At 44.5% G+C, this 25,264-nt stretch overlaps 1 protein-coding gene across 1 annotated transcript in view; it reads right to left on the bottom strand.

Moving 5' to 3' along the window:
- Nucleotides 1–11: 11 nt before the first annotated feature.
- The window catches only part of DNAH14 (dynein axonemal heavy chain 14), a 490,898-nt gene continuing 465,645 nt past the window's right edge, over nt 12–25,264 (bottom strand). The window contains exons 82-87 of the mRNA XM_050948398.1: nt 20,786–20,982; nt 16,076–16,188; nt 11,953–12,104; nt 9,411–9,568; nt 1,211–1,357; nt 12–868 (exon numbers count right to left, since the gene is read on the bottom strand). Of these exons, the coding sequence (XP_050804355.1) occupies nt 656–868; nt 1,211–1,357; nt 9,411–9,568; nt 11,953–12,104; nt 16,076–16,188; nt 20,786–20,982 (980 nt within the window). The 3' untranslated portion in view covers nt 12–655. The remainder of the gene's footprint in view (nt 869–1,210; nt 1,358–9,410; nt 9,569–11,952; nt 12,105–16,075; nt 16,189–20,785; nt 20,983–25,264) is intronic.

Below are 25,264 nucleotides of genomic sequence, written 5' to 3'. Positions count from 1 at the left end.
AAGTGAAAAAGATCTTCATACCAGATCAGTGGTCCATATAATCTGGTTGCTCTTTTTAAACCTGGCAAAACTGGAATGCACAAGAGAAACAGAAGTAGTAGTTTTTAATCAGTTATAACACGAAGATTATCCCTGTAGTTTTGAAGTGGGCTCTGATAACTCTACACTAGCTACCACACTTTGGTAAACACTTGAACTAACATTGGATAGAAGTGAGGAATACACTTATAATACTACGAAAAAGGTCTTCTCATTGGAGCAGTTAACGGTGTTCTTTAATTTCGATCATAAACTTAAATCATAATGCTGCTTAGAATGCTCTACTTTCCTGTCTAGCCTATACAGAAATGGTACATAATTATAAAACTTAGACACTGCTTCAGATGAATAATCAGATACCAGGGAGGCGAGCGAATGGATAAAGCCAAAGCAGAAAGAAAGTATCATGCTGTACATCAAACTACGGATTTTTAAATAAGATTTATTTAACCCAAGGAGTGCTACATTATCTTGATCGCATTTGTACAGTAAGTAGCTGACTGACTACTAGTACTCCTAATGCTTTTGAAACCACTATACTCCCCAATCTTAGTTGTATAGCAGATAAGATGTGGTTTCATGAACAATAAATGGTGGTTTGTTTTGTTCTAATTTGTCAGTCATCCATTTGGCACAGCATTGCAACCCCTCTTGTAACCCAATGACTGGAAGTTCTCTTGGTTGGTAGACTGACTGTTGTTACAAAGTTAGTGGACAGACCTGTAGATAACAAGATTCCAGCTCTTTGAGGAGTCCGGTAAAGTGGACATTCATAATGCATTATTTCTCCTTGTTCCTCATCTGGACATGTGTGTCTTGTTTGGATAATCTAAAAATTATAATCCAGACACAAGAGGATTGTTTAATAGCAGGTACATAGTTAAACCAAATGAAAATGTACTCCAACAATTTTTGGTTAGTGAGAACAGGACTAGATCCCCTATGTTAGAAACTAAATCCTGCCTTTTCCTTAGCTGACTCAGGGATCAGCTCCAGTTCTTACTCATGCAAAATTTCCACTGAGCACAGTACATTTTACCCAAGTAAGAACTACAGGACGAGGCCATTGGTATTTCCCTGGGCAGCCCAAAGTGATAGCATAAAAGTTAGATTTGTTTGTAGATGGTGTAGCCAACAGATAGCAAAACTTACATCAGAAGTTAGCTCTCACCTGTTGTGGTAAAAACACTATTTCAGGGAGTGGATAAAATCTGTCATGAGGAAAGGGTTCTTCCAGCACATGTGTAGTAGTGCTCCATCGTGCACCATCTATATATAAACCAAAAACTAGAACACCATTTTCTGAGAGGGAAGATGCCTAAGATTAGAGAGAGAAATACTCAGATTATGTATCGTGAGGTAGAGAACAAGACTGCTTTTCAGCAACCTTAAGGATGCATGGCGGTTGGCAGCCTGAAGATGGCATACTCTTAACATAAAATGTACCCACCACTCCTGTTCATTTAAAGGAAATTGGAATGCTAAATCCAGAAGTGGTGGGTATAGTCCAGCATGAAGGAGGAAAACACGTTCAAGTAGGAAGGAAGTCCAGAGTTGTTGTTTTTTATTTTTAAGGTATGTGAAAGCAGAGAGGAGCAGGGTGTTTGTGCACAGCTTGATAGTTCCAAGTCACAACAGTAACTCTATATCAACAACATACTAGTAGTTTCTGTAGCTGCTTGTTCTTGTTTTAATGGGGACTGTAAGGTCTTCAGGGAAGGGATTGTCTCTGTGTTTTCAGGGTGCTATCGTGATGGGGCCCCTAGAGCATTACTACAAGGTAGGGCTGTCAAGTGATTAAAAAAAATAATTGCACTGTTAAACAATAAACCATTTATTTAAATCATTTTGGATGTTTCCTACATTTTCAAATATATTGATTTCACATAACACAGAATACAAAGTGTACAGTGCTCACTTTATATTTTTTATTACAAATATTCACCCTGTAAAAAAATAAAATAAATTGTATTTTTCAATTCACCTAATACAAGTACAGTAGTTCAATCTCTTATCATGAAAGTTGAACTATGTACAAAAAAAAACTGCATTCAAAAATAAAACAATGTAAATCTTCAGAGCTTACAAGTCCACTCAGTCCTACTTCTTTAGCCAATTGCTCAAACAAAGTTTACATGAGATAAAGTTGCCCTTCACAATATCACCTGAAAGTGAGAACAGGTGTTTGCATGGGACTGTTGTAGCTGGCATCACAAGATATTTATGCGCCAGATGCACTAAAGATTCATATGTCCATGCTTCAACCACTGTTCAAGAGGACATGCATCCATGCTGATAATGATGCATGTGGACCGACGCATGTTCATTTTCATCATCTTTGTCAGCCAGATGCCACTAGCAGAAGGTTGATTTTCTTTTGGTTTGGGTTCTGTAGTTTCTATATCGGAGTGTTGCTCATTTAAGACTTCTGAAAGCTTGCTCCACACGTCGTCCCTGTCAGATTTTGGAAGGCACTTCAGATTCTTACACCTGGGGTCGAGTGATGTAGTTATCTTTAGAAATCTCACTGGTACCTTCTTTGTGTTTTGTCACATCTGCAGTGAAAAATGTTCTTAAAACGAACAAAATGTGGCAGGTCATCATCCGAGACTGCTATAACATGAAATATATGGCAGAATGTGGGTAAAACAGACTAGGAAATGTACAATTCGCCCCCCCCCCCCAGGAGTTTAGTCTCAAATTTAATTAACACCTTTTTTTTTTTTTTTTTTAAATGAGCATTAAGCATGCCTCTGGAATGGTGGTCGAAGCATGTAAGGGCATACAAATGTTTAGGACATCGAGCACATAAACACCTTGCAATGCCGGCTACAAAAGTGCCATGCAAACACCTGTTCTCACTTTCAGGTGACACTGTAAACAAGAAGCAGGCAGCATTATCTCCTGTGAATGTAAACAAACTTGTTTATCTTAGCGATCGGCTGAATAACAAGTAGGACAAGTGGACTTGTAGGCTCTACATTGTTTTGTTTTTGAGTCATTCCTGTAGCAACAAAAAAAAATCTACATTTGTAAGTTGCACTTTCATGATAAAGAGATTGTACTACAGTACTTGTATGAGATGAATTGAAAAATACTATTCCTTCTTTGAGTGCTTGCTCATATCCATTCCAGTTAGGTGTGTGCGTGCCGTGTGCATGTTCGTTAGAAGATTTTTACCCTAGCAACACTCGGGCTGGCAGGGTGCCCCCTGGAGTGGCGCCGCTATGGTGCTGGATATATACCCCTGCCGGCCCATCCGCCCCTCAGTTCCTTCTTACCGCCTGTGTCGGTCGTTGGAACAGTGGAGTGCGGCTTAGCTGATCTCCACCTCCCTAGCTATTTAATCGTTATTGTGTATATAGTTCGATATTCTATATTTCTAGTTAGTTTTCTAGTCTTATTAATTCTTGGTAGTAGTTATTGTATATAGTTGAGGGGGATCGGGGATTAGCCCCTTCCCCTCACCCGGTACCAGGGCCCATGCCCAGTTCACCGGGCTTCAAACTGTGCTCGGCCTGTCATAGGCCGATGCCCACATGAGACCCTGACGACTCCTGTCTCAAGTGCTTGGGCAAATCCTACCTTGCAGACAAGTGCCGCATCTGCAAGGCTTTCAAGCCCCGGACGAAAAAGGAGCGGGACTTTTGTCTAAAGCAACTCTTGATGGAGGCAGCTCTAACTCCTCCATCTTCGGCACCACTGCGGCACCGGGGACAAGTGCCTCCTCCGCACCGGAGTGCATGGGTACAGTGAAGGCTCCTCAACACCAGCCATTACCGGCCCAAGCTCCTGCCCGGCACGGCTCTCTCCCCCCCAAGGAGCAAGAAGCTTAAGACTCGTGCGGCTCCCGTATCTACGCCGCAGTCAGAGCGCATAACTAAGTCAGACCACCCAGCACTGTCAACTGCTGCGGCACCGACGTCTTCTGCACCGTTGATTCCGGTCTCCCAAGAGCTGTAGAGTCCGGTGCCTACCAGCTCCCCGGCACACACCGTGGTTGAGCTTATCGTGCCCTCCACGCCGGAGATGTTTTCCACAGCACGGGAGTTGATTGCCTTGACAGAGCCCGAGCTGTCTCAACCCCCGGCGCCGCCGATGCGGGTTGTTCAATCATTAGGCAAGCCCGCCCTGATGAGGCCATCCTCGCCCGGTACCACTGAACGTTGCCAGTCACGGTCCAGGTCCCGCAGGCACTCTCGGTCCCGTCATCGATCCCGGTCCCAACGCCGCTCACAGTCCCGGTACCGCTCTCCATCTAGGTACCGGTCGTACTCGTGGCACCGTTTGAGATCCTGGTCGCTGACCCGATACTCTCGGCACTGATCCAGGTCCCGGCACCGTACCTCTCGCAGACGATCTCGACGCGGGGGTTCAAGGCACCAGTCGACCTCCCGGCACCTCGCTGGTCGCAGGTCCTGGTCTCACTCCCGGTACAGTTCTCCGGTGCCGCATGGAGACGGACCGAATGGACACAGAGACCCTCCCCAAATGGTCTCAGCTCCTCCAACGAAAAATCTATTCTGTGGGAGGCCTCCAACTCAGGGTAGCGAACCAACAAGCCCTCCTCAGTAGGTACAACTACAACACCTGGGAGGCGGTAGGGAAGTTTACAGAGCTGGTCCCGCAGGACTCCCGCCAAGAATTTACAGCAATCCTGGAGGAAGGAAAGAAAGTAGCGCAGACCTACAGCTAGAACAGCCGCCTCTGGAATCGCCATGCGACGTAGATCATGGCTGCAAGTGTCAGGCCTGCCACCTGAACTTCAGCACACTATACAAGACTTAACATTTGATGGCCAGGGCCTATTCTCACAGAAGACGGACCCTAGGCTACAGAGTCTAAAAGACAATTGCGTAATTATGCGTTCGCTTGGAATGCATACGCCACAGACTCAAAGACGATCCTTCTGCTCCCAACCTCAGCGCCCTTGCCCCTCGCCTAGGCCAAGGCAAGACTTTACCAGAAGGCGAGGTCATACCAACCACAGATGTCAGTCTGGACCTCCAAGGGGGTAACAATTCCAGTCCCACCGAGCCAACAGTGGGACCCAAATCAAACTTTTGAGGGTGCGCCCGAGAGCAGTGTACCAATTGTCTCCCAGGATCCTTTTCAGTTCTACAACCGCCTTTCCCCGTTCCTCCCTGCATGGTCCCAATTAACCTCGGATCTTTGGGTCTTACGCACGGTGGAGCTTGGATACCATCTTCAGTTTCTTTCACCCCCTCCCTTCCAACCCCCCTCCTCGTCCTTCTTCAGGAACCCCTCTCACGAGCAACTCCTCCTGCAGGAGGTTCGGAGGCTCCTTACAATCGGAGCTATAGAGGAGGTACCGCAGGAATTAAGGGGCAAGGGGTTCTATTCCCAATATTTCCTAATCCCCAAGGCGAAAGGGGGCCTCCAGCCTATCCTAGACCTGCGAGGACTGAACAAATTCATGAAAAAGTTCAAGTTCCGCATGATATCCCTGGGAACTATCATTCCTTCCCTGGATCCCGGAGATTGGTACGCCGCTCTCGACATGAAGGATGCATATTTCCACATTGCAATTTACCCCCCACACAGACGGTATCTACGCTTTGCGGTGAATCATCAACATTATCAGTTTACAGTCCTTCCCTTTGGCCTCTCCTCGGCCCCTCGGGTATTCATGAAGTGTATGGCGGTAGTTGCCGCTTCCCTCCGTCGTCGTCGAATACATGTTTTCCCATACCTCGACGACTGGCTTATTCGAGGGACAAGTCACTAGTCATGTGAGCATCATCAAGGACCTATTCACATGTCTAGGCCTGATAATCAATTTGGAAAAATCCACTGTGGTGCCTACGCAGAGGATAGAGTTCATCGGGGCCACGCTGGACTCCAATCTTGCAATGGCCAGTTTGCCTCTACCTCGTTTTCAGGCTATAGTTTTCCTTGTACAAAGACTTCAAAGCTTCCCGACTACCTCTGCCCGCACTTGCTTTGACCTCCTCGGTCACATGGCTGCATGCACATTTGTCACAAAGCACGCCAGACTGCGCATGCGTCCTCTTCAAACTTGGCTCACCTCAGCCTATCGTCCGGGCAGAGATGCCATAGACATTATACTCACAATTCCACCGAGCATTCTAGGCTCCCTCGATTGGTGGCTGATGCCATCCCTGGTGTGTGCAGGTCTGCCGTTGCATCCACCGCAGCCCTCCACGTCCCTAACAACGGACGCGTCATCTCTTGGCTGGGGTGCTCACCTAAGGCACCTTCGCACTCAAGGTCTTTGGTCGTGTCGGGAGTTGGCGTTTCACATAAATGTCCGAGAACTGAGAGCGGTCCGACTGGCGTGCCAAGCGTTCCAGCGTCATCTACAGGGCCGTTGTGTTGCAGTGTTCACAGACAACACAACGGCCATGTATTACATAAACAACAGGGAGGGACACGATCCTCCCCCCTTTGTCTGGAGGCAATTCAACTATGGGACTTCTGCATAGCCCACTCAATAGACCTCGTAGCCTCCTTTCTCCCAGAAGTCCGGAACACTCTTGCAGATCACCTGAGCAGATCTTTCCTGTCTCACGAGTGGTCCATCTGTCTGGACATTCTCCATTCTGTATTCCAGAAGTGGGGCTTTCCCCACATAGACCTCTTTGTCTCCCGAGAGAACAGGAAATGCCAGGTGTTCTGCTCCCTACAAGGTCGCTCCCTGGGCTCCCTCTCGGACGTGTTCCTAATTCCGTGGAAAGGTCACCTATTTTATGCCTTCTCACCATTTCCTCTCGTCCACAGAGTTCTACTCAAGCTCCACAGGGACAGAGCCCAACTAATACTGATCGCACCGGCATGGCCGAAACAGCACTGGTACACCCGGTTGCTCGAACTCTCTCTGGCAGAACCGATCCCCCTGCCACTCTGCCCGGACCTCATAATGCAGGACTTCGGCAGGCTTCACCACCCGGATCTGCAGTCCCTTCATCTGACAGCATGGCTGCTGTCCGGTTGAGCCAATCTGAGTTGCGTTGTTCCACCTCCAGTGCAACAGGTGCTGCTGGGAAGCAGAAAGCCTTCCTCGCGGACGACATATCTCACTAAGTGGAAGCGCTTCTCCCACTGGTGTGCCCAGCATGACTTTATCCCCGAAGGTGTATCGGTCCCCATTATCTTGGACTATTTATGGTCCCTCAAGGAGCAGGGCCTGGTGATCTCTTCTATAAGGGTGTATCTTGCAGCTATTTCCACCTTCCATCCTGAGGAAACTGGCAGTTCAATCTTTTCTCACCCCATAGTTTCCAGGTTCCTCAAAGGCTTGGAGCGGCTCTACCCTCAAGTTAAGTGCCCAACCCCTACCTGGGATCTAAACCTCGTCTTAGCTAGGCTCATGGGTCCCCCCTTTGAGCCTTTAGCCACTTGCTCGCTGCTGTACCTGTCCTGGAAGACAGCCTTCCTTGTCGCTATCACCTCAGCTAGGCAAGTCTCGGAACTTCGAGCTTTGATTGTGGATCCCCCGTATATGGTATTCCACAAGGACAAGGTACAGCTGCGACCGCACCCGGCATTCCTTCCTAAGGTGGCCTCTGCCTTCCACGTTAATCAAAACATCTTTCTACCAGTCTTTTTCCCGAAGCCGCACTCATCGCCTCGGGAACAACAGCTGCATACTCTGGATGTTCGCAGGGCTCTCGCCTTTTATATCGAGAGGACCAAACCCTTCCGACGTTTGCCTCAGCTCTTTGTAGCTGTCGCAGAGCGCATGAAGGGCCTGCCGATCTCTTCCCAACGAATTTCATCTTGGGTGACATCCTATATCCAGACATGCTATGACTTGGCTCACATTCCGACTGACCATCTCACCGCCCATTCTACTCGGGCTCAAGCCTCATCTGCTGCTTTCCTGGCCCATGTTCCCATCCAGGAAATATGTCGCGCGGCTACCTGGTCTTCCATCCACACCTTTGCATCACACTACGCATTGGTCCAGCAGTCCAGAGATGATGCCACCTTTGGCTCAGCAGTCTTACATTCCGCAACGTCTCGCTCCGACCCCACCACCGAGGTAAGGCTTTGGAATCACCTAACTGGAATGGATATGAGCAAGCACTTGAAGAAGAAAAGACAGTTACTCACCTTTGTAACTGTTGTTCTTTGAGATGTGTTGCTCATATCCATTCCAAACCTGCCCTCCTTCCCCACTGTCGGAGTAGCCGGCAAGAAGGAACTGAGGGGCGGATGGGCCGGCAGGGGTATATATGCAGCACCATAGTGGCGCCACTCCAGTGGGTGCCCTGCCGGCCCACCGAGTGTTGCTAGGGTAAAAATCTTCCGACGAACATGCACGCGGCGCGCGCACACCTAACTGGAATGGATATGAGCAACACATCTCGAAGAACAAGTTACAAAGGTGAGTAACAGTCTTTTCTTTTGTTTGCCATTTTTACAGTGCAAATATTTGTATAAAAATAATACAAAGTGAAGACTATACACTTGGTAATTGGTGTTGTAATTGAAATTAATATAGTTGAAAATATAGAAAAACATCCAAAAATATTTAAATTTCAAATGCGATTAAAACTGTGATTAATTGTGATTAATTCTGTTAACTGCGATTACCTACTACAAGGTAATACCTTGTTAGAGCTGCCAATTTAGGGCTTAGCAGATAAGACAATAACACTTTCAGTGCACTTGTTCTCAATAAATTGCAATGTATGTTGCTTTAGTACTCATTGCTCCTTACCCACTTACAACCCGAATACTGATATCTATGCCCCCTTTATCCAAGACAGTAAATAGGTGCCCTCCCTGAATTTCCTTGCCTTCTGTCTCTCATAGCTGCGTTTCCATTCTCAAAATGTTGGTGTCTGCTGTCAGATATGCACTCCTAATTGCTGGCCTGGCCTCAATGTGAGGGTCCAGCTGGGCCTTACTAGCAGAGTGGATGTGGGCATGTTCTGTATATATTGGGGGTAAGATCCTTTCAGGCTTGTACTCTGCCCGCTGAGAGCCCTCTCTGTATAGATACTAGTAATAGTCAATTTTCTGAGGATGAGTTGGAAATAAACAGAAATGAAAAAGTTTTACTTCTGATTTTTCTGCTCATGAATTGTAACCACCAAAATGGGACACAGGGCAGGGTGGTATTTTCTAGTTCGCTACAGATTCAAAGCATCATGGTGTTTGACTCAAGTTTTAAGAATATGATTATAAGGTTAGTGGTACAGGAACAATTTAAAACACAGGACAACTTAAATATTGGGGAGAAGGGGGGGAGCATGAAACTGGTGGAGCAATAGCCTGCAGACAGTGCAGACGCATGTGTCAAAAAAAAAATCCTGTTTTGGAATGACCTTGGTTCCTGCCACATTTACAGTTTGTCGTCTAGCTGCCATTACAGCCCTTACCTTAAACGCAGTTTGTATTATATTTTGTTTTCTTTTGACTTCTCTGAGGTTGCAGTCTTCATCGTGGATTGTAGGAAGCAGTCTATGGCCAAAAGTTAGAGAATCCACCGAGATTCCATTTTGACGAGCATAGTTCTGCAGCACAGCAGTAAGAAACCCTGCAGGAATAAAATACACAACAATCTGGTATTAAAACACTAAGTGTATTTAAGACCAGAGCCGAGTTTACTCTGAGACCCACATTTGCTATGCATTCCCAAACTCAAAATGCTCTGAAAACCGACATCACATCAACCCATGATTGTCATCTCTCAGTGACTTTCAAGTTAAAGCTACTCTAAATATACAGTACTGACAACTATTGTCTCTCACTCTCCCCCTGGAATTTGAAAGTCAGGTTTTTTTTTCCTGGTTCATGTATCAAAAATAAAGATTTATTTTAACAATTAAAATTTGTTGTTAATTAATACATGATCAGAAAAGAATCCAGCTCAGTACTAGGGCTGTGCTCTTTGTAAAGAGTTTAAAAAAAATTAATTTGGGTTAAATGCAGAAAGGGACTTAGGCATCACAATACCTAATTTTTAAGGACCCTGCCACTGTGTTGAATCATTATCTCCAAGGTATCCTTCCAGGCTCTCTATATAAAACAGGGAAACCACTAAGAAATACTGAGGAGAGGAATGGGACTTAAGCAGGGCCTAGTGTCAGCTTGGGCTTCACAGCCATGAATGAACCCATGCCTGGATTTAGGGCTGACCTGGCTTAGGTGCCTTTCTCAACGCTACATTGATCTAGGCAAAATGGGGATTTCATGGTGGGGGAGTGCTCTAATAATTTGGATAGAGACATGCACAAACCATCAAGCCAGGAAAATTCTCATTCCTAGCTGTTGTTTGTTGGGGCCTGATCTAGTAGGCAGGGACATGCCTAGTTTGAGAATCCCACCAGGGCTTGGGCATGAGCCGCTTGACAGATTGTGCCCATCAGCACAAATTTTAGGTGCCTTGGGAACTCTGCTGGCAGAAACTTTGAGTAGGGGGTTCTGAGGATCTCGGTGGCGCCTAAATGTTGGCTGTAGGGGCCTAAAGTAGCAGTTAGGCACCTAAACCCCTTTGTGGAGCTAACCTATAGCTTCTTAGGTCGCTGATCAGCTCCTTGGGTACATTTGGAATCAGCTCTTTTTACTTAGTGACAAAGCCACAATGCACCATATGCACCTAACTGCCACTTTAAGCTCAACATTTAGCTCCTCAAAACCCCTGTTCAGCCTGTGCCTAATTCTATAGGCATGTAAAGTCCTCTTGGCATCTCAAGTTCTGCCAGTGGGCATATGCAAAGCTGTTTAAGTCCTGTTGATGCAGTGCTGAAGCCAGAGCCCCGCCGCCCAGGGCTGAACTGAAGTCGTGGAGCTCTCATAAAGTCACAGAATTTGTGACAGAGTCGTAGCCTTATGACTGGTTGCCTTATGCAGATGCCAGTAGGTGGCAGAGGACACCTAAATATTAGGCATTGCAATGCTGATGCTAAGTCCCCCTTTTTTGATCCAGCCATAAGTTTTTACATAATGAATTCGCTGAGTAGAAATAAAACATGATATTTTAACTTATGAGGATACCACAATGAATAAACCTCTTAAGATCCACACCTCATTTCTTTTGTGAGAGTTTCAGTGCACATAAGGCTAGATACTCCATCTAAAACCACAGCTATCAACACAGAGCAGTTGCAAGTTCAGTTCATTTTTATAATGAGGCCTTTGGAAATAATGTATTAACAATTTTTTAAAACCAATAGGGGCACTTATTCCAACCCCTTAAACCTTCCTCCCACAGTCAATGTTTTCTCCAGTCATTTTAAACGTCAATTGGTGTGAGGGACGCGGATGCAGTAAGAAAAAGTGCTGGTGTCCTAATACTACAGTTTAATAAACAAAATAGCCCTGACTTGTTGGCAGTTAATTCAGTTTTGGATGCCACCATGGGAGGGCCTCATTTAATCAGTAAATGAAAAATGACAAAAATTATATGGCTAAGCTGTGCAATACCATTTTGGAAGCATAAAAATATAAAGTACATGCAGAAAGAGACTCAGCATGGATAGCCAATATTGCTATATAATCCACAGCCTTATTTTTATGATCTATATAATGTGCGCAGCTTTTGGACTGCCTTCAAAAGAATCTTTGCTGAAAAATAACAGTTAAGGAAGTATCAACTGGCCAACCTTTTTCAAAATAATGTCTTCTGATTTAATCATTAATGAGGCAAGCAGCGTTGAAATTAGGTGGTCAGCCAAAAATCAAGATATAAATTCAATCAAAACTAAGTATTAACTGAATACAGATTGGGAAACAGCCCAAGTTTTGATATGATTTTCTGCAAAAAACAGAAGAGAAATAGCCCCAAAAAGGAAGAACTATTTGCCTGCCTCTAAGAAATGAAACTCCCCCAACCCCCAGTCCAAGCCGGAGAGGGCAGAAGATTTGAGAAGAAAAAAATTACAAATCACTGTTCATTACTGATGACTACCTATTGTGTACCTTGTGGGGAAAAAAACCCTGAAAGCCAGAAGCGACTGGGATTTCCCTGAATGCTGTTGGTGGATATGTTGGACCTATTGCCAGTCGGTGATGAAAATGAGATCCCAGATGTTTTGGCTTGTTTCTGAAGCAGCTTAATGCAGCTGTTATACCTGTGTTTTAAAAGAGGATAATACATGCTTAAGCAGGTTTATTTTTAATACCCCGTCTCCCCTCAGAAAAACCCCCAAACCCTAGCTCACTTGATTGAAAACAAAATCTTTCTTCATCATTACTCTTAAAGGTCTATGAATTCCCTAGCAAATTTTCCAAACGTCTTTAGATAAAACACACAAAAATTAGCAAATTAATGTCTGAATGCAACCAGTAAGATCACAGCAAATCATATTATTAAATAAATGCGATTTAGGAGCAGACAACTGATTTAAAATTGTCTTTGGTAAGCTCTTGTGATTGATTAAATATGATACAATGTATTTTATTCAAACAACACTATTCAATTCAGCTGTGTGAGAGAAAGCTAGTTACCTCAAAGTGACGCCAGAAACTTTAATCTTAAATATTATATAAGGTAGGAGCCAAAATTTGCACTCCTTATTTATATGAATAATTTAATTGGTAAGTAGCTGCTCATATGACAAAGTCAAGAAGGATTTAATTACAGATGTCTAGTAACCTAAAGTGACAATGCAGTGGCTGCTATTTACATGAAATGAGATGGTGCTCTCAGGCCAGTACTGGACAAGTGTCTAGATCACAAAACCACCACCATCACTTGCTAATAGTCTGAGCAGTGGGACAATAGATTGCATAGACAGGGAGACTGAACTTTTGCTTCATTGCTAGAGGTGGACCTTGCAGACAAAATTGGGGGGGGGGGGGGAGGGGGCAGAAACTTGCATTTTGGCTGCCTATACTGTACCTGTTCTCTAACTAAACGGAGGACTTCATTCTCTGGAGCTGGCAATCCAGCACCTTTCAACATCAGTGAATATTCAATAAAATTTAAGAAAAAAAAATCATGGTCAAACCAAGTATTGACTGGCGGTGATGTTAAAGAGAATTGTCCGTAAGAGTCATTCTTCAAGCAAAATGGATCATATGTCGTCTTCTTTTAAAAAAATTCTTATATCTAATGTTTAAAAATCTTTACATGTAAACAATGCTCAGGATTTTTGTGTTATTTAGTATGAAGACTCTTAAACTTCCACACACAGAGGACTGCACCCTCTATTCAAGAAAATTCTGTCTTCATATTTTCTATGCTATCCTAGATTTTTAACCTAATTACAAATCAAACTATAAAAATGTCTCTTAAAATTACTCAGAATAAGTAACAAGGACAGCATTGCAGATGATGGCACGCCTGCCTTCTAAATATATTTCTAGGGTGAAATCCTGGCTTCTCTGAAGTCAATGAGAATTTTGTAATTGACTTCAATGGAGCCAGGATTTCTCCCTTGGTCTTCTGAGTTCTGAAGTAGACAGGTTTCCCTATTCAGAGTATGGACTTAGGCACCTAAATAAGTTGAAGAGTCTGGCCAAGCTCCTGTTGAAATCAGTGGGAGTTAGGCACCTAAATATCTTGAGGATTTGGGCCTTTGTCTCTTTACCACTACAATGTTTTAAAAGTTAGTGAGAACTTGTATGTATATGAAATACATTGTTATGAACTCTCTTAGTGTAAAGTAGGTTTCACATTCAACATGCTTGACTTGGATAAGTGGATCTATTTTAATCAATGACTCCAAGGTTGATATTCAATAACTTTGGCAAGGCAACTGAATTAATTTTGCTTCTCTTTGACCAGGTTACTCATCTAGACAATTTGAATCTCTCCTTGTTTTTAATACACTTCCTCAAATTGCATGAGAGTCTGTGTGGTGCCTATTCTCCTTTACTTTTCAGTCTTTTCTGGGTCTTTCCCCTCAAAATGCTTTAGTTTTGCCCATCTTAAAAAAAAATCTACCTTTGATCCCATTTGATTCTTCAACTACTAACCTATCTCGCTTTCATCTGTAAGTTCCTTGAACATGATGCTTACAATGGCTGTCTGCAGTTACTCTCCTCCAATCCATTCTAGAAGTTCACCAGTCTGGTTTCTGCTCTTTTCTGCTCAACTGAAACTGCTCTCACCAAAATTTCTAATGACCTCTTCTTAGCAAAAGCTCAGACCCAATACTCTAATTGCAACCTCCTTGACCTGTCAGCCATCTTCATCATAGGCAACCATACTCTTCTTGAAATCTTGTCCTTCTGTGACTCTGCCCGCTTCTGGTTCTCCTCCTACTTCTCTAATTGTGCTTTCAGCATGTTCTTCAGACAAGCTTCCTCATTTCCCCACCAGGTTTCTTGGGGGTTCTTCAGAGTGTGTCCTTGGTCCTCTTCTTTATGATATGGCCTTTTCTATCCATTCACATAGCTTAAACTCTCATCAAGGTTCTCATTATCTCATGTCTCAATTACCTGCAATATACTTTTCTCTGTCCTTGCAAATACAAACTTGTCCCGCTCATATCCATTCAGAATGTTTCTGCAATGTTTTCCTAGCCCATCACTAAGCATGTCACCCCTTTCTTTGTATCTCTCTACTGGAGTAGTGGGCAACCTGCGGCCCAGATGCGGCCTGTCAGGGTAACCCGCTGGCAGGCCGCGAAACAATTTTACGTTGACCATCTGCATGCATAGCCGCCCGTAGCTCCCAGTGGCCGTGATTCACCGTTCCCAGCTAATGGGAGCTTTGGGAAGCAGCACAGGCTGCAAGGACGTGCTGGCTGCCATCTCCTGCAGCTTCCATTGGCTGGGAACAGCAAGCCAATTGGAGCTGCAGACAGTCAATGTAAACGAACTGTCTTGTGGCCCGCCAGCGGATTACCCTGACAGGCTGCAGTTTCCCCACTACTGCTCTACTGGCTGCTTCCTCTCTATTGTATGAAACATAAGCTATTTGTCTTCACTTTCAAGGGCCTTCAGAACCTATCCCCACTGTACCTATCATCTCATTCAGTATTGACAGGTCAATGCCTGCCTGTGATAGGTCAATAATGTCAACCTCCATTGTCACCTTTGTGCTTTCTCTCATGCTGCTCCCCCAGGAAAAGCTCCCACAGATATTTGCAAAACTAATTATCTATCCTTCTAAACCCTACTTAAAACGCTCCTTTGCCATGAGGTCTACAAAAAAATTGATAACAGCTGTGCTGAAACCACAGCCTATCATGCTGACCAATATTATCTTACATTTTCCTTGTATTCCCCCCTTTGGTTTATCTGTATCCATCTGTTGTCCCTTGTCTTAGACCAGGGGTGGCCAACCTGTGGCTCCAGAGCCACATGTGGCTCTTCAGAAGCTAATATGCGGCTCCTTGTATAGGCACTGACTCCAGTGCTGGAGCTACAGGCGCCAACTTTCCAATGTACCAGGGAGTTCTCACTGCTCAACCCCCTGGCCCCACTCCACCTCTTCCCGTGCCCTCCCGAGACTGCCATGCCCTCTTACCCCTCCCCCCTAGTGCCTCCTAAATGCCACGAAACAGCTGATCAGGCAGTGGGAGGAGGAAGTGCTGGGCAGCAGGCACTGGGAGTGGGGATGGGGGGAGCGGAGCTCATGGAGGGGGCCGATGACATATTACTGTGGCTCTTTGGCAATGTACATTAGTAAATTCTGGCTCCTTCTCAGGCTCAGGTTGGCCATGCCTGTCTTAGACTGTATGTTCTTTGGGGTAGGGACTGCCTTTTTGTTGGCCCTGGCCCATGATTGGGGCTCCTAGGCACTGTGATAACACAAATAATAATAAATTAATAATACAGCATAACTACTCTTTGTGCCCTTCTGAATCCAGGCTGCTCTAGAGAGTGGAGGCCTATCTAAAGTATGTCAGCCTGTCTGAGCTGCCCTATGGCAGCAGCACTACCCAGAATCTTCATAGCACTACATGCTGTGGCCCAACCCTGACACACTCCTCATGTCCCCAGTCATGCCTCCTGTGCTAGGGGGTCCTCCGGGGGAGAGCCTGTGGGAGTCCATCTCACCCAAGTATTTGGTTTAGAGTTCCAGCTGGAATTGTAATTTTATTATGGTTTCCCCCTTTACTTCTAGTTTATTTTTCATGTTTCACTTTACCTTAACTGTATACAGGTGATGACCTGGTTTGCCCAGGTTGCAAAGAAATTCACTCGTAGAATAAGGTCATCAATCCATGATCCCAAAGACTTATTTGACATATAGGAATATAGCTGTTGCAAATGACAGAAAAGCAGAATCTCATTAAATACCACTACACTATCAAATACAGCCAGTTTATAAACTGGAACTGTTATCAGTAGGTCTGCGGAAGGGAATCACTGCATGAGAGGTAGAAATGGACTAAATATAGATTAAAAGCCTTTGAAAGAACACTCAGAAACAACTCACAAACTTCTGATAGTGCTCACTATGAAATGCCCTTTAATCTCCTATAACGGATGTCGCTCTCTGGACTTTCCGAAGTGTCAAAGTGTTAAAATTCAGAACACACATGCTCAAAAAGAAAACAAAAACACAAATGCATCAGCTTTTCCAAAACATACTTGTAATATGGGTTTCCTGAAAAACCAAAGTATCACATTAGATCCATCTGCCTAAGCATTTGCACTGTCATTGTATCACCATGCTTTCTTTGTGCTCAACACACATATTTGAAAAGCTTAGTTGTGTTACTGAAGGTTCAAAAACCAGATCTACTTTGCTAAAAATTTCAAAATTTGGAATTCTTTTAATTTCACAAGATTTAAAAGTGGAACAATTCTTATTTATTTTTTTCAAAAATTTTTGCAAAATATTTTTGGAATTTCAATTCCGCATTCCCTTTTCCCTATTTTTCCCTTTATGCTAGTTAGTGCAATAAAAATGAATGCTATCAAGATTTTAAATTGGACTTTTCTGCCTTTTCAAAGCTGCAACTTTGGAAAACTTCTGAAGCGACAAAAGGGAAAATGAAACTGTAACTCTAGTAAATGTTACCTTTTTAACCTTTCTCCAACTGTTGCAAAGTTACAGTGGCAGAGATAGTGTGTTTAATTCTTTCGGCACTTTGTGCCTTTTCTAAAAACAGCCAGCCAACCACAAAACACAGCCCTGGTTTACACTATGAGATTAGGTCGAATTTAGCGATGTTACGTCGATTTTATAAGCAATGCATCTATACAACCAACCCCGTTCTGTTGACCTAAAATCGACTTCTGTACTCCTCCCCGGTGAGGGGAGTAGCACTAAAATCGACCTAGCTGGGTCGAATTTGGGGTAGTGCAGAGGCAATTTGACAGTATTGGCCTTGAGGAACTATCCCAGAGTGCTCCAATGTGACCACTTTGGACAGCTTTCAACTCCGATGCACTAGCCAGGTACACAGGAAAAGCCCCAGGAAATTTTGAATTTCATTTCCTGTTTGGTCAGCGTGGTGAGCTCAGCAGCACAGGTGACCATGCAGTCCTTCCAGAATCGCACATGAGCTCCAGCATGGACCAAACAGGAGACACTGGCTCTGACTGCTGTATGGGGAGAATAATCTGTGCAGGCTGAACTCCGATCAAAAAGAAGAAATGCTAATATATGCCAAAATCGCACAGGGCATGGTGGACAGAGGCTACAACAGGGACGGACAGCAGAGTTGTGTGAAAGTTAAGGAGCTCAGCCAAGCCTACCAAAAGACAAAGGAGGCAAACAGTCATGCCGGATCAGAGCCCCACACATGCGGCTTCTATGATCAGCTGCATAGCAGTCTATGGGGGCACCCTACCATGACCCCACCACTGTCCGTGGACACCTGTTGGGGGGAGTCTCACGCAACAGGGAGGAGGATTTTGTGGATGAGGAAGAGGAGGATGATAATGCGCAGCAGGCAAGTGGTGAATCCGTTCTCCCCAGCAGCCAGGACTTTTTCATCACCCTGGAGCGAATGCCTTCCCAAGGCAGGATCCCGGACCCTGAAGCTGGAGAACGCACCTCTGGTGAGTGCACATTTGTAATTACAGTACAGGGTTTAAAAGCAATAATGTTTGATTTGCCCTGAAGAATTAGGATGCATTCACGGCCAGTATAGCTACTAGAAAAGTGTATTAATGTGTCTCGGGATGGAGTGGGAATTCTCCAGGGACATCTCCATGATGCTCTTCTGGAGGTACTCTGAAAGCCCTTGCAGAAGGTTTTTGGGGAGGGCTGCCTTATTTCGGCCTCCACAATAGGACACTTTATCACGACAAGTCAGTAGTAAGTAGTCTTGTAGCACAAAGCATGGAAGCGAATGGTCCTAGGTTCTGGTCACATTCAAGCAACATTGGTCTCTATCTTTCTGTGTTAGCCTCAGGAGAGTGCTATCATTTATGGTCACCTGGTTGAAATACGGGAATTTTGGTAAGGGAACAGTAAAAGGACCCCGTTCATGCTGGGTTCTTTGTGCTTGGCTAAAAGGGATCATCCCTGAGAATAGCCACATGGTGGGGGTCGGGGGAGGTGTATGCTGCACATCCACCTGAAAACCGCAGCCCCTCCTTTTAAATGGCAAACTCAATCGGCATTGCTTGCTGTGGGAAAGGAGGGCACTGCAGTTTGAAACCATTTCTACATGTTATGAACGCAGAAGAAGCCAACGCCGCGTACCCTTTGGCTTACCATGGCTGCCTGGAAACCAAATTCTGTTGCCCAGCCATGTGTGATGTGTCATCATACTGGTAGGTGATCAATATAAAAGGCAAAAAGCGACCTTGTACCTAAAGCACGTGCTGTCTGATGTGAATTGTGAAAGAGTCTCCCTTTTGTTCTCAGAAATGCATCGTCTTAATTGTATTCTCCTTTTTTTCCCCCCCACAGGTGCAAATGTTTCTCTGCTCCCCCTATCATCTCATCCCTGAGGTTATCGCTGATTAGAAGGCAACAAAATCCCGTATTCGCGATGATGTTTTCTGAGCTCATGCAGCTGATAGGGCACAGCTGAATGCATGGAGGCATTCAATGGCAGAGGGCAGGAAAGCATTAAGTGAGGGTGATGAGAAGAGGCAGGAGGCAATGCTGAGGCTAATGGGGGAGCAAATGGACACGAAGAGGCATCTGGTGGAATTGCAGGAAAGCCAACAAGAGCACAGACTGCTGCTGCATCCACTGTATAACCACCTGCCCTCCTCCCCAAGTTCCATATCCTCCTCACCCAGATGCCAAAGAATGCGCGGGGGAGGAGGGGAGAGGAAAGGGGAGGTTCTGGGCACCCAGCCACTCCACTCCAGAGGATGGCCCAAGCAACAGAAGGCTGTCATTCAAACAGTTTTTATTTGTAGTCTGGCTACGATAAGCAATGTTGCCTTGTCCTTCCCGCCTCTCCTCCTCCCCCACCCCACCTGGGCTACCTTGTCAGTTATCTCACTTTTTTTTAAATTAATAAAGAAAGTGGTTTCAAAACAATAGTGACTTTATTTCCTTTGCCATCTCCGATTGAAGGGGGAAGTTTGGTTGGCTTACAGGGAATTAAAATTAAAGGGGGTGGATTTGCATCAAGGAGAAACACACACAACTGTCACACCGTAGCCTGGCTAGTCATGAAACTGGTTTTCAAAGCCTCTCTGATGCGCAGTGCGCCTAGCTGTGTTCTTCTTAGCCCTGGTGTCTGGTGGCTCAAAATCAGCCACCAGGCGATTTGCCTCAACCTCTCACCCATCTCCCCTTTATTCTCACAGATATTATGGAGCACACAGCAAGCAGCAATAACAATGGGAATATTGGTTGTGCTGAGGTCTAACCTAGTCAGCAAACAGCGCCAGTGAGCTTTTAAACGTCCAAAGGCACATTCTACCACCATTCTGCACTTGCTTAGCATATAGTTGAACTGCTCCTTACAACTGTCCAGGCTGCCTGTGTATGACTTCATGAGCCATGGGAGCAAGGGGTAGGCTGGGTCCCAAAGGATAACTATTGGCAGTTCAACATCCCCAACGGTAATTTTCTGGTCTGTGAAGTAAGTCCCTTCTTGCAGCTGCTTGAACAGAAAGTGTCATGCACTTTTCCAAGCCATCCCACATTGATGCTGGTGAAACGTCCCTCGTGATCCACCAGTGCTTGCAGCACCATTGAGAAGTACTCCTTGCAGTTTACATACTGGTTGGCAAGTGGTCTGGTGCTAAGATAGGGATATGTGTTCCGTCTATCGCCCCACCACAGTTAGGGAACTCCACTGCAACAAAGCCATCCACTATGACCTGCCCATTTCCCAGAGTCACTACCCTTGCTAGCAGAAGGTCAGTGACTGCATTGGCTATTTGGATCATAACAGTCCCCACAGTAGATTTGCCCACTCCAAATTGATTCCCGACTGACTAGTAGCAGCCAAGTGTTGCAAGCTTTCACAGGGTTATCACCACTCACTTCTCAACTGTCAGGGCTTAATGTGCTTAGTGGAGACATACACACTCAACTGTATAAAATTGCTTTCTAAAGATCGACTTTTATAAAATCGACCTAATTTCATAGTGTAGATATATCCAAAGACAACAACACTCTTCTTCCCCCCAACAAACAATAAACATCCAAAAATACAATAAAAAGGCTTCTTAGCCCTGAGTCATTTTATTACAATTAGTGGTAAAAAGGAAAAAAAGTGAATATTTTTCAGACAATTTTTTGGTTTGAAAAAAGGGCCACAATTTTAGAACAAAAATTCCCTCCTTCCTTCTAGGGAGCTTCCTGAATTGAATCATCCTCTAGTAAAAGCCTGTTTGGAAGAGTCCCTCAGTGCTTAAGATTGATCAATTGATTGATCGATCTATCTATACCTGCACATGTAAACTAAGAGGCTTTATTTAATCTTACCTGCCAGAACTCAGGCACCTTGGACTTCAAAACTGAGTTATAAAGTTCTTCTAACCCTGTGGTGAAGATAATCTCTCCTTTCATAGCTTGTTGAAGTGAATGCAACGATATGGTTATTACAGACAATAAATTATTAAATCGGTCAATCTCCTGGCGAAGAACAGTTAACAAAGCTGAATTGATAAAAGGATCATGTCCTGGTAAAGGAAAAAGGAGTAATATCAGATGGATCTTTCCTCCCACAGAGAAGTGAGGAGGAGCTGGCTCATTATCATGACATTCAAGTTTTGCAAAATATTGCCTTAGTTTCTCTCCTATGCTGAGTTAGGGACAAGCCACTTTGCACCATATGAAGTAGTGGGAGAGAACTTTATCATTAACTTTATCAAAAGTCTTCTATTAGCCAACTGCAGGTTTGAAGTAAGATGCATAAATGACACTCAGCATGTCTAAGACATTTTTTTTCTCAATGCTTTGTGATCATTGCTTAAATGAGGCAGGGAAATGGAAGATCAAGTTTTATTATAATTCAAGGTAATTTACTTCTCTTTTTCAGCAAAGAAGGAAAATATCCTTTCCCTTTCTTTTCACTTTTGTGAATGTGGCTTCCACAGTATCTGCAATACTGTCTGAGACCAGCAGGCTCAACAAGTGAATGTCAAATGTGCGAATTTCCAATTTTATAGAAGTTCTCAAATCTAGCAGCATGATCCTCTGAGAGGAATTTGCTTTTCTTTCAGATTTTGAATTTCTCTTAACTATTAATAGTCAAATCCTGAAATCTTTGCTCAACACTTAATCTTTACTTGGACTACAACTGAAATTACAGGGAAGTTTGCCCAATGAAGGCATAAATATGGACTTCAGGTTTTAGGCCTTTTAAAAAATTATTATTCTCATTTTTAAAAATATGGATAGAGTCCAATAGCAATAGATTTAGAATTTATTTACTGTTACATTTTCTATTTTGTTACACTCTTTCAGCCAAATCATTGCACCAGATTAATGAGGTGGAGCTCAGATAAACATGAAATTCTTTGGGGCTGAAACACAAATCTGGACCCAGGGGATTCTCAAATATGCCAATAAGTATTTTACACTACTACTGTATTTTTTGGGGGGGATTTCACATGCATGCACACATGAATCTAGAGCTAGATATGAGTCAGCCTTTGGTTAAAGCACTAACCAAATGGTTGAGCAATACAGATTAGAAAATTCCTCCCCAGATTAACGTTAAAGACAGGGAAGAATTCTCAGTGTTTTTAGCATCCTATTGCACATCAAAGGCTAGAAAAAACTGACAGAGTCATAGTTAGATGTCTCCCTTATATTATACATTAGCCCAAAGTAAGATAATATCCTAAAATTTGTTCAAGAGCATAACTGGCTGTAGTGAGTTGCTGATCCACATAACATAGGCTTCTTCAACTAATGTCTTTGTAGGACTTTTTAGTTACAAGAAAGTTGATTTAACATTTCATCAGAGCTTGGGAAGAATGGTTACTTACCCTGCACTAACTGTGGTTTTGCAAGATGTGCTGTCCACACGTTCCCAATATGTGCAGAAACTGAGGGTAGTGTGGGAGATCTAAACCTCTCCCTATATGGGCTCAGGGGTACTGTCTCCTGTATGCCCCCCATTGGTCCCAGTAGGGCCACTGAGTGGGGAATGGCATAAGTGGTCACATCCATGTGGGGGGAGCATACCAGGTCTGGGTGTCAGCCTTGTGATGGATTTTAGACTGTATAGGTGGACCCAGCACTGTAGTAGATTGAGTAGCAAAGGAGTGCTGCGATGAGAAGACACCCTCTTCTTCAGTATATTCTTCCTCACTGGAGAATGGAGAGGCCAGAGGTGAAGTGAGCTGACGCGGCGCCATGTGTGTCAGGGAAACACTGGTGCCAAAACGACATGATTCAGGTGTCAATGAGACATGCAGGTCTGCCTGATGTAAGAAGAAGTGTGGTGCCGATGGTTTCAGTACCAAGGTGGTCAGTGCCAACAGTGCTGTTGTAGTCGCGTTTGTCAGTGCTGGCCTCTGTGCGCTCTGCGTTGTCGGGACAGGAGGTGGCACCAGAACTTGGGTGGAGCGTATTGGTGCCACATCTTGTGGCAGCTCTGTTGGTGCCATAGAGGAGGAGGTAGATTTCTGCTTGCCCCTTGACTCTGAGCCTGCCCACTTAGGGTCACTGGCTTTCACAGTATGCATGGCACCAGATAAGCCCAGTGCCTCATAAGTACTCAGTTGGACTGGGGAGTGCATCTTTTTTGGCGGCTGTTTCAGAGAAGTCAAAGCCCTTTTCCTCACTGCCTTTTTGGAGGAGTGAGCCTTCCACTGTGAACTGGGTGAAGTTGCTGGGGAACACTGTCCAGGCGGGGAGTTTGTGGACCTGGATCAGATGCTGGGCACAGAGACTTCTTCATTAACAGAAGTTTGAGACATAGGTCTCTATCCTTTCCGGTGCGAGGTTTCAGGTTAATGCAGTGAGAGCAATTTTGAGGAACGTGTGCCTCCCCTAGGCACCAGACACACCGAGAGTGTCTGTCTGAGACCGGGTCACCTCTCAGCAGGAAAGGCAGCACTTGAAACCCAGTGAACTGGGCGTGGCTCGAGTTATCGTGGTTCAACATTAATGGTGAACTCTAGTAAGCTAAGAGGTATTCAAACTCAGAGTAAAAAGAGAAAAAAAAATAAACAGGGAGAAAGAGATAAGTAAACCTAACTAGGGTGCTAAAGACTACTCTAAAATCTAAGGTTTCAGAGTAGCATCCGTGTTAGTCTGTATCTGCCAAAAGTACCGGAGTACTTGTGGCACCTTAGAGACTAACAAATTTATTGGAGCATAAGCTTTCATGGGCTACAGTCCGCTTCATCAGATGCATGTAGTGGAAAATACAGTAGAAAGATATATATACACACAGAGAACATGAAATAATGGGTGTTACCATACACATTATAAAGAGAGTGATCATATAAGGTGAGCTATTATCAGCAGGAGAGAAAAAGAACTGTTTGTAGTGGTAATGGAAAATGGCCCATTTCCAGCAATTGACAAGGAGACATAAGGAACTGTGCGGGGGGTAGGGGTGGGGGGGAGGGAACAAACATGGGGAAATAGTTTTACTTTGTGTAATGCCCCATCCACTCCCAGTCTTTATTCAAGCCTAATTTGATGGTGTCCAATTTGCAAATTAATTCCAATTCAGCAGTCTCTCGTTGGAGTCTGTTTTTGAAGTTTTTTTGTTGTAATATTGCGACTTTTAGGTCTGTAATTGAATGGCCAGGGAGACTGAAGTGTTCTCCAACTGGTCTGATCCCAATGAGGGTTACCAAAAGAAACTACAGCAACTACTCAAGAAACTCCGTGAAAAAGCACAAGAGCAAATCCGCACAGACACATCCCTAGAACTCTGAGCAAGAGTATTCTATCTGCTTCCCAAGATCCATAAACCTGGACATCCTGGATGCCTCATCATCTCAGGCATAGGCACCCTGACAGCAGATTGTTTGGCTATGTAGACTCCCTCCTCAGGCCTTACACTACTAGCACTCCTTGCTATCTTCGAGACACCACTGACTTCTTGAGGAAACTACAGTCCATTAGTGATCTCCCTGAAAACACCATCCTAGCCACTATGGATCTAGAAGCCCTCTACACCAACATTCCACACAAAAATGGACTTCAAGCTGTCAGGAACAGTATCCCTGATAATGTCACAGCAAATCTGGTGGCTGAACTTTGTAACTTTGTCCTCACCCATAACTATTTCACATTTGGGGACAATGTGTACCTTCAAATTATCGGCACTGCTATAGGTACCCACATGGCCCCACAGTATGCCAACATTTTTATGGCTGACTTAGAACAATGCTTCCTCAGCTCTCGTCCCCTAACACGCCAACTCTACTTGCACTACATTGATGTCATCTTTATCATCTGGACCCATGGAAAAGAAGCCCTTGTGGAATTCCATCATGATTTCAAGAATTTCCACCCCACCATCAACCTCAGCCTGGACCAGTCCACACAAGAGATCCACTTCCTGGACACTACAGTACTAATAAATGATGGTCACATAAACACCACCCTATACCGGAAACCTACTGACCGCTATACTTACCTACATGCCTCCAGCTTTCATCCAGACAACACCACTCAATCCATTGTCTACAGCCAAGCTCTACAATACAATCGCATTTGCTCCAACCCCTCAGACAGAGACAAACAAATACAAGATATCTATCAAGCATTCTTACAACTACAATACTCACCTGATGAAGTGAAGAAACAGATTGACAGAGCCAGAAGAGCACCCAGAAGTCACCGACTACAGGACAGGCCCAACAAAGAAAGTAACAGAATGCCACTAGCCATCACTTTCAGCCCCCAACTAAAACCTCTCCAGCGCATCATCAAGGATCTACAACCTATCCTGAAGGACGATCCATCACTCTCACAGATCTTGGGAGACAG

This window comes from Gopherus flavomarginatus, chromosome 4 (genome assembly GCF_025201925.1).
Source record: "Gopherus flavomarginatus isolate rGopFla2 chromosome 4, rGopFla2.mat.asm, whole genome shotgun sequence".
NCBI classification, from domain to species: domain Eukaryota; kingdom Metazoa; phylum Chordata; order Testudines; family Testudinidae; genus Gopherus; species Gopherus flavomarginatus.
This window is presented reverse-complemented; position numbering and strand designations above follow the sequence as displayed.